Consider the following 9,100-nt stretch of genomic DNA (forward strand, 5'->3'; position numbering starts at 1 on the left):
ATAGGGCCGTGCCTGGCCAGGGAGCCAGGCACACGAGCCGGCCAAATCCTATTCGGCGCCTTAAGCGCCGAATACAGGCCAATCGGTACAGGGCGCACACCCCCCCTGTACACAGTCTTATAGCGGGCCGGCCCATCCTGCTTTCCTTTTCTTATAAAAACCATCACTGAATACACGAGTATGACATCCATATCATTTCCAGTAAAAAAGTGTTGAGATATTTAGCTTCTAGAGTTGTAGTAATGCAAGTGACTAAAATCCCTTGCTAATTAAAATTGTAGTTTCTTTTATTTCACCGTAACTTTTTTGGAGAACGATCATGCATGTTTCTAATACATAGGTTGAAATAAGTAGAGGAAGGTTAACTTTGTGTCGGAATATATTTACTCTCCACCAGTTTCTGTGTAAACCATCACTGAATACACGAGTATGACATCCATATCATTTCCAGTAAAAGAGTGTTGAGATATTTAACTCCCGTACAATCAATATGAATTTATATCTATATGTAAACAAATAATTTCAGGCTGAAGATCACTAGAACCAGCATGAAAAATTGACCTCTCAAAACATGAAAACAGTGGCTTACTTCAGCAGTCAAGCTTAAGAGATGGTTCACAATTAACAGCTGAGTTCACAAATGTGGCTCAACTTGAATTGTTTTATGCATTATAATTTTTGTGAGGTTTTGTTGTTCGCCCGTTGCAACGCACGGGCATTTTTACTATAGATATAGAAGTATAGATATAGATAGGGCCGTGCCTGGCCAGGGAGCCAGGCACACGAGCCGGCCAAATCCTATTGGGCGCCTTAAGCGCCGAATACAGGCCAATCGGTACAGGGCGCAGCCCCCCTGTACACAGTCTTATAGCGGGCCGGCCCATCCTGCTTTCCTTTTCTTATAAAAACCATCACTGAATACACGAGTATGACATCCATATCATTTCCAGTAAAAAAGTGTTGAGATATTTAGCTCCCATACAATCAGTATGAATTTATATCTATATGTAAACAAATAATTTCAGGCTGAAGATCACTAGAACCAGCATGAAAAATTGACCTCTCAAAACATGAAAACAGTGGCTTACTTCAGCAGTCAAGCTTAAGAGATGGTTCACAATTAACAGCTGAGTTCACAAATGTGGCTCAACTTGAATTGTTTTATGTTAGACATTATAATTTTCGTGAGGTTTTATTGTTTGCCCGTTGCAACGCACGGACACTTTTACTATAGATATAGAAGTATAGATATAGATAGGGGCGTGCCTGGCCAGGGAGCCAGGCACACGAGCCGGCCAAATCCTATTCGGCGCCTTAAGCGCCGAATACAGACCAATCGGTACAGGGCGCACTTTTCGTGAGGTTTTATTGTTTGCCCGTTGCAACGCACGGATACTTTTACTATAGATATAGAAGTATAGAAGTATAGATATAGATAGGGGCGTGCCTGGCCAGGGAGCCAGGCACACAAGCCAGCCAAATCCTATTCGGCGCCTTAAGCGCCGAATACAGACCAATCGGTACAGGGCGCACACCCCCCCCCCCCTACATAGTCTTATAGCGGGCCGGCCCATCCTGCTTTCCTTTTCTTATAAAACCCCCAAAAAATGAGCGTCCACCGCGACTCGAACCCCACTCATTCGTTCATACAGACCAATCGGTACAGGGCGCACCCCCCCTTACACAGTCTTATAGCGGGCTGGCCCATCCTGCTTTCCTTTTCTTATAAAAACCCCAAAAAATGAGCATCCACCGCGACTCGAACCCCACTCATTCGTTCACGTAGCTTCCGCACAAACCAGTTGAACTAGATGACCACATGCCCTATAACCGTTCTTTGTCTTCTCTTTATAATATGCGAAAAAGGAAGCTGTTTTCCCTGTTTCTTTTCCTTTTTTCTATCTTTTTTCTCTTTCTTAAACGGCGTGAACTTTTTCAAAAGCCACCAAATTTTCGCAATATCAGTGAACTTTTTTTCAAATTCTATGAACTTTTTTCAAAATTGATGAACTTTTTAAAAAATCGATGAACTCTTTTTCAATTTGATGAACTTTTTTTCAAACTCGATGAACTTTTTTCAAACTCGGTGAACTTTTTCAAAATCGATGAACTTTTTTTCAAAATCAATGAACTCTTTTTCAGATCGATGATCTTTTCTTTCAAAATCAATGAACTATTTTCATTTTTGTGATTTTCTTCAAAATTGATATTCTTTTTATAGGGATTTCACAAAGAAAAACTTTTTTGCGGGAGTTCGATCGAGAGCGAATGTACCTTTTTTTTTAGAAAAGAGCGAACGTACCTGCGCGCGATGGAGAGCGGTCTTTTCTTTTCCGAGCGAGTTGCGAAGGATGCTGCGCTTTTTTAATGGGCCGGCCGAATTTCTCGTGCGTGTAGGCGCCAGCAACGGGATCGGGCGCATAGAGCGCTGACGAGGAGGTCTCCACGAGCCGGCCCAACACAACCTTGGCGTGCCTTGCCTGGCCGGTATAGCCCAGGCTGTGCCGGGCCATGCCGGGCCGGCCCATCTGGCCAGGTTTGGATGCGAGCAGCGAAGGCCCAACCTAGCGAATTACCGACTGAAAAAAGAGAGCCTCAGAAGCACTGAAACACATTCTTGTCGCTACCAGGCTGAGCGTTTTCTCCTTCCCAGCGCCCGCCGCCGTTGACGGCGCCGAGGCCTATGCTTAGCTCACCGGAGATAGGGCCACCGTCGGAGAACAAGCCGATGATTTCACCACCACTATTCCCTTCCGCAGCACCTCCCCAAGAAACCCCCCAACCTACCACCGCAGATCCGCTGGAGCCAGCCCAATCTGATCACGCCGAGTCGACTCCACCGCCGCATCCAGGCGTCACCGCGACGTCTCCGGAAGCTTACGAATCTACGGTGTCGGCGCCGGTGCATATTGACGGAAAAAAGCGAGAGGCGGGCAGGCCGCCTTCGCTCTCCGCCTCACCTGCTCTCGAAGCCACCAAACCGGAGCAGCACGCTTCGCCTTTGCCGCCGCCAGCGGCCGAGGCTTTCCCCGAGGCAGCGACCACGGAGGCATCGCCTTCTCCCTCGCACCAAATCGTGGCGGCCTCGGTGGTGGAAACTCCGTCGCCGTCAACCCCATCTAGCCCTCCAGCTTCGACCGCAGGCGCCCTGTCGGATGGGTCAGTCGCTGATTCGGCCGCAATGGTGTCCGAGGAAGCCGGCCGGCTACCCGCTGCGCTCGAATCGATGGATGCCAACCGGCCCACTGCTCCTGCACCGCCGACGCTACCATTGAAGAGTGAACCAGAGGGGTTGTTGCCACAACAGCATCGGCGACCACCTTGGCCTACGGTGCTTCCAGGGTGTGAAAATTTCGAGCACTCACAGCCGCCTTCTCCTCGCCCTCCCCAGGTTGAAGCTGCACATGGCTTGCAAGATGCGGCCCAGACCAATGCAATTGCAGTGACCTCGGAAGAGCCTGGCGCGCCGTCAGCATGGAAGAGTGACTCTGAGGGGTCATTTGAAGTAGCAATGCATATACCACTTTCTTCCCCAACGGAGGCTGAACCCTGTTCGCCGGACATGGCGCCTCCCGGGTTTGAGAAGTTTAAATTTTCATGGCCGCCACTACCCCCTCCCAACCTGTCAGTCAAAACTGCACACTCATTGCTAAATCCGGCTGTGCCGGAGGGGGTGGCTAAACCACTGCCTGTATTGGAGACTATGGACACAAAGGCAGTTGCTGCACGTAACCTGCCACTGCCATCATCGGAGAGTGGGGCAGAGGAGCCATTGTGGCAGCCACTGCTGAGATCACCTTCTCCCATCACACAAGCTGAGCCCTGCTCACCAGATATGCCACCTCCTGGGTTTGAGAATTTCAAGTTGTCATGCATGCCACTATCCAATGAAAACACATATGCCTCGTCCGATGTGATTGCCGCCAAGGCAGTGGCAGTGGCACCTGAGGAGGCGGTGTTACCAGTGCCAACATTGAAGGCAATAGATGTCGAGACAGACAGTGCGTGCAACTTGCTGCCACCATTGGGGAGCAAGTTGGAAGGGTTATTGAAACAGCCATCATTGAGATCAACTACTCCAGTTGCAGAGTCTGGTCCTTGTTCACCGGAGATTGCACCGCCCGGGTTTGAGAGTTTTAGATTGTCATGGCAACCATCATCCACGCCTCCGTCTGGGACTGCATATATCATGCCAGATGCTGCTGTGATGCCATTGCCCGTGACATTGGAGGAAGCAGCTGGATCACCACCTGCATTGGAGGCAATGGATGTGGACATGAATGCCATACATCCACTAACAGTTCCTTTAGAGAGTGGAGTGGAAGGATCGCTGCAAGGGCCACAGCCAAGGCCACCTTCTCCTATTTTGCAAGATGTGCCCAGTTCGCCAGATATGGCACCTCCAGGGTTTGAGAATTTTAAGTCATCATGGCTACTGCTACCTTCTCCAGTCTTCTCACAGACTGCATACACCTTACACGATTCAACCACCACTATAGCTGAATATGTGTTGGAGGAAGCAGCTCAGCTATCACCTGCATTAGAAGCAATTGATGTGAAAATGGAGACATCACCGGAGAGTGGAGCAGAGGGGTCATTACCACAACAACTGCACTGGCGGCCATCTCCTAAGGAGAATAGTACTGCTTGTTCACCAGAGATGGTGCCTTCAGGGCATGAGAACTTGCAGCCTTTGCCATATCCTGCTTTTCTTCCTCAAGTTCAGACCCCAGATGTAGTTGCCACTGGGGTAGTCATAGGGGCATTGGACCAAGTGCATCATCCAGCGCCTGTACTGGGGACAATTGAAGAGGGCACATCACCCATTCTGTCACCACCGTTGGAGGGCGGGTCATTGCCACAGCTAGAGCCACAGATGAATTCTGTTACGGCACATGTTGTGGACACCCCGACGCATGTACCTACTACAGATTGTGTTGCAGTTAACTCAGAGGGAACAGTTCTGCCACCGCCTGCATTGCAGGCGATGGTTACAAACATGGACAGTGCAACTACATCGCTCCCGCGATTGGAGAATGGAGCAGAGGGGTCATTGCCCCAGCTAAGGCAGCAGTCATCTTCTCCAAATGTTCAGGCCGCACCTTGTTCATTGGATGCGGTGGAACTTCTGCCACCACCACCACCTCCTTTCGTTAACAAAGGTTACTAATGTTCCATTTCATTATTTTTTGGCTGCATTTCATGCATATTACAAAATTACCGTGTATCTTAGCTAGTACCCCCTCTGTAAACTAATATAAGAGCGTTTAGATCACTACTTTAGTGATCTAAACGCTCTTATATTAGTTTACAGAGGGAGTATTTAATGGTCATCTATGGAGTTCTTGGCGGTGATAATGATTGGATATGAGTGCTGCACAATTAAGATATTAGTATATAAAGACATGAACACGATGAAAAGCTCCAATTTTTTTTTCCATGCGATCCAGATTGGATCGGGTTCCACTATCAATCAGATAATGGAACAAACAAGGTCCATCGCGTCCACAGCGCAAAACAGGCAACAAACGAAAAGGCCCCAGAGAAAACATGATTCTCAGAAGGAGGCCAAACTGCTGCAAGCACCGCTACCAGGGAGGGAGGGGGCGGGGGGTACAAGTTCATAGCAAACTAAAACAAGACGCTAACGAAAACAAACACAGTTCTAGAGACACTCCAAAGGCCCCTATTCTCAACCCAAAAGGGGGAGAGAAACAAAAGGTTCGAAGCACACGCAGGTGCGCACAAAAAGCTTCCTCCAGGAGGCCAACCAAACTCATCTTGCTTCAGGCCGTTTCATCGGCGTCTTCATCCATTGCATCCTTACATCTTCATCCTGTTGTCCTCCACCATCACCCAGCATGAGAGTCTCTCTTGCATTTGCCCTTGGACTGCTATCATGAGCCTCCAGTGCTGTTCTTGAAATTTATTATCGTATTTACTCGAAATGGTTACATGGTTGTGGGTGTTTACATACATGTAACCTTGCCATTTGAAAGTCAATGAAATGGTGGGGTTTGGTTGCCTAGCCTCCTTCGGTACCTGATCTGATAACAATGTTCAAATTCAACAAGGAAAACCCAGTTATAATATATTGTATATTTAAGAACAGCAATAGACAGAAGAAATTGTGTTGCACACATGCACAATCCAGATTTACGTGCATTCATCTTACACATAATATCCATAAACGATAACAAACTTCTCATCTGGGCTGTTATAGTAGCAAACCACATGCAGTTCTGAATTAAAGAAGCCAACTGTACCTACATAGAAATCAAGGGTGGCAACCTTCATAACAATGTTCGATATGTTAACTTTGTGCAGAAGTAGGTCAAATGGTGTGTGGAAGCTGCCGTGAACTTATTGCTTATCCTAGAGGTGCTGTTCATGTACAGTGTGCTGCCTGTGGGACAATAAACCTAGTATTGGAAGGTACATACCATTTCTACTTTGTTCAACAGTTCTCTGCTTTCCCCATTTTCTTGTCATTCATTTTGTTCCTGTATTTTTTTAAACCGCCAGGGAGGGTAAAAGTCCCCGGTTTCATTTTCACTCATTTTCTGTATTACCGATCCAACTTTTTCTTTGGTCATTGAACATCACGTCTTGTCTCTTATTCTTTATTTCCCATACAATAGTTTTAAGGCTGCCCCTTTTCTCCCCAGTTCTTCTATCATGGTCTAAAACTTTATGGGGGTCCTCTATATCGACACTAGCTCACTTGACAGAGATTTGAGGATTCCAAGTTGCTACTCTGCTAGTTCTGGATGGCCATCGGCTCAAATATATCTAAATTAAATATCTTTTGAAACATGGACGCCCTTAATGTTTCATTTTATACAAAAAAAAAATCTTGTAGCATGATTTTATCCATGTGCATTCTTACCCTCGCATGGGTGTTGAAACATAGCACCTTCTTATGCTTCCAAGGGTATCTTACCTTATATTTGTGTTGCAGCACATGAAGTTGGGAATGTACACTGTGGACGATGTGAGATATTGCTGATGTATCCTTTTGGGGCTCCTGCTGTTAAATGTTCTTTGTGTCTTTTTGTCACTGAAATTGGAGTAAGTGAACTATGACTACTCATGTAATTTATTTGGCACACGTGCTTATTTGTGTTATATTTCCGAGCAAGGAAAATTTTATTGCCACTGAAGAAAAATAAAATAGCACCAATTGTCTATGCATGCACCTGTGTGCCAGCTCCTTTAATAAACATGCTGCCATCCCTGAATCCAGCCAATATAAAAAGTTTTTCTCTTCCTGTCTTTTATAATCAACCATAGCTTTGTTGTAGATATGATGCTTTTCTGCTCTAGATCTCCTTGTATACCTTCAGCTTTGACTGTCTGTGATCGTTATTATGTTCAGGCTTTCCTATCTGTAGGATTACAGCAATGGCAGTACACTCATTCTCTTCAATTTCCTTATTTCAGGAGCGGAACGTTCGTCGTCGGATATCAGTCCAGCAGGTTACACCTCACCAACAAGAGCTGGCTAATCAGGTCTAGGTGAAGTTAATCAATATTGGTCCTGTATACCTGGTTTACTGTAATCCCAAGAAACTTCAAACGCCATCTATAAAAACAAAAGGAAAACTTGAAATGCTGGTGTGGAAATTCTTGCAGTTTTTGGCATGGGCATTTTGCTCTCCTGGAGGCAAACAAGATAGATGCCTTTATTCGAAATAGAGGCAAAAGATTTGCCCCATTCATTTTTTTTAGAAAAGCCCCATTCATTAATTAAGGAGTTTGAATAAAGTTATAAGAGCAGAAGAGCCCAAAGGCAGGGAACAACACCATTACAAGGTCTACTCTCCCGGCAAGATTTCACCCAAAAAATTTGCGCCCGCGATGGCCTAACGCGTGGCCTCTTTCTTGATGTTATGTAGGAGGATAAACGGTGGAGCAGCAATGTTCCGAAAAACATGAGAGTTACGCTCATCCCGAATCGTCTTAGAAACTAGCATGGTTATAGTAGGCAGAGCTCTCCCGTGGATCCTTTGGGCGGAAGCCATCTGAACCCACCAATCTCGGATGCTTCGGCGAAATAGCCCAACCGAAAGTATCAACGTCGATGAGTTGTAGCCACTCTTTGACCAGAGTCCGGAGCCTCAAGGTGTAACGACACTTGAAGAAAAGGTGCTCGGCGGATTCATGCTCCCTTTTATAAAGCGGGCGAAGGCCACGGTTTCCAAACAGACGGAGGTCCAAATCCTATTTCGGATGGTAAGCTAAGCAAAAAATTTAACTTGCAGGGGTGCCTAAGCTTTCCAGACGGTCTTGCACATGTTGATGCGGGTGATAGTCAATAAGTGCACTTTATAGGTGGATGACGTAGAGTAGGTCCCATCCATCATGTGTTTTCATAGGGTCTCGTCCTCCACCTCCTTGGAAAGGGTAACCCCGTGAAGAGCATTCCACAATGTGACAAACTGGCAAAGGTGCTCCAGGGTGAAGATGGTCATGATGTTGATTTTATTGATCCAGGCGCCATTGTGTAAAGCCTCCTTTACCTTCCAATTCTTTCTCTTGAAGGCCTAAAAATTTAGCAACTCGATGTCCTTAGGCCTGCAACCATCCATCCATGGGGAGTTTCGGAAAGGGGCGCGAGCCCATTGCCAATGGTGATAGTAGTGGAGGCATAAAAAAGCCTTGTCATTCTCATCGCATGGGTTACTCAATCCCACCCACAGCCGCCCGGGCTCTTTCCATTCGTACCATAACTACCGCAAATGAAGAGCTTCACTAAATTTATCGAGGTTTGGCACCCCAAGCCGTCCTAAATCCTTGGGTCGATAGACTTGTCCCAGCCCACCTTACATTTGGCACATCTTGTTTTGTTGGAGCCGGCTGACCAGAGGAAGGCTCTCTCCATTTTGGTGATGTTGTTGAGGGAACCAGATGGAATGACAAGGGACATGGCAGTGTACACCACTAGAGTGAGCATCGACGTGACCAATGCCATCCTGCCAGGTGCAGTGAAATACCTCCCTCCCAAGGCACTAACTTAGCCGCCACTTTGTCTTCAAGGTATTGAAAGTCAAGGCGTTTGAGCTTCCACACTGAGAGAGGGAGGCCCAAGTACTTCATT

The 9,100-nt window shown here is 46.7% G+C and overlaps 1 protein-coding gene across 1 annotated transcript; it reads left to right on the plus strand.

The window, feature by feature from the left end:
- The first annotated feature begins 2,592 nt into the window (after nucleotides 1-2,592).
- On the plus strand, nucleotides 2,593-7,634 carry LOC125544170 (uncharacterized). Its single transcript, XM_048707760.2, has 4 exons — nucleotides 2,593-5,162; nucleotides 6,328-6,435; nucleotides 6,962-7,071; nucleotides 7,444-7,634. Exons 1-4 carry the CDS (start codon nucleotides 2,684-2,686, stop codon nucleotides 7,516-7,518), a joined length of 2,772 nt encoding a protein of 923 aa, XP_048563717.1. The 5' UTR covers nucleotides 2,593-2,683; the 3' UTR covers nucleotides 7,519-7,634.
- The last annotated feature ends 1,466 nt before the right edge of the window (nucleotides 7,635-9,100 follow it).

The sequence above is a fragment of the Triticum urartu genome, chromosome 3A (genome assembly GCF_056163025.1).
Source record: "Triticum urartu cultivar PI428250 chromosome 3A, HENAU_Tu73, whole genome shotgun sequence".
Lineage (NCBI taxonomy): Eukaryota > Viridiplantae > Streptophyta > Magnoliopsida > Poales > Poaceae > Triticum > Triticum urartu.

Coding starts and splice junctions, on each gene's coding strand:
- LOC125544170 (XM_048707760.2), top strand. CDS start 2,684: ATGCTTAGCTCACCGGAGATAGGGCCACCGTCGGAGAACAAGCCGATG. Junction 6,436..6,961: donor AATAAACCTAGTATTGGAAG/GTACATACCATT, acceptor TTTGTGTTGCAG/CACATGAAGTTGGGAATGTA. Junction 7,072..7,443: donor TTTTTGTCACTGAAATTGGA/GTAAGTGAACTA, acceptor TCCTTATTTCAG/GAGCGGAACGTTCGTCGTCG.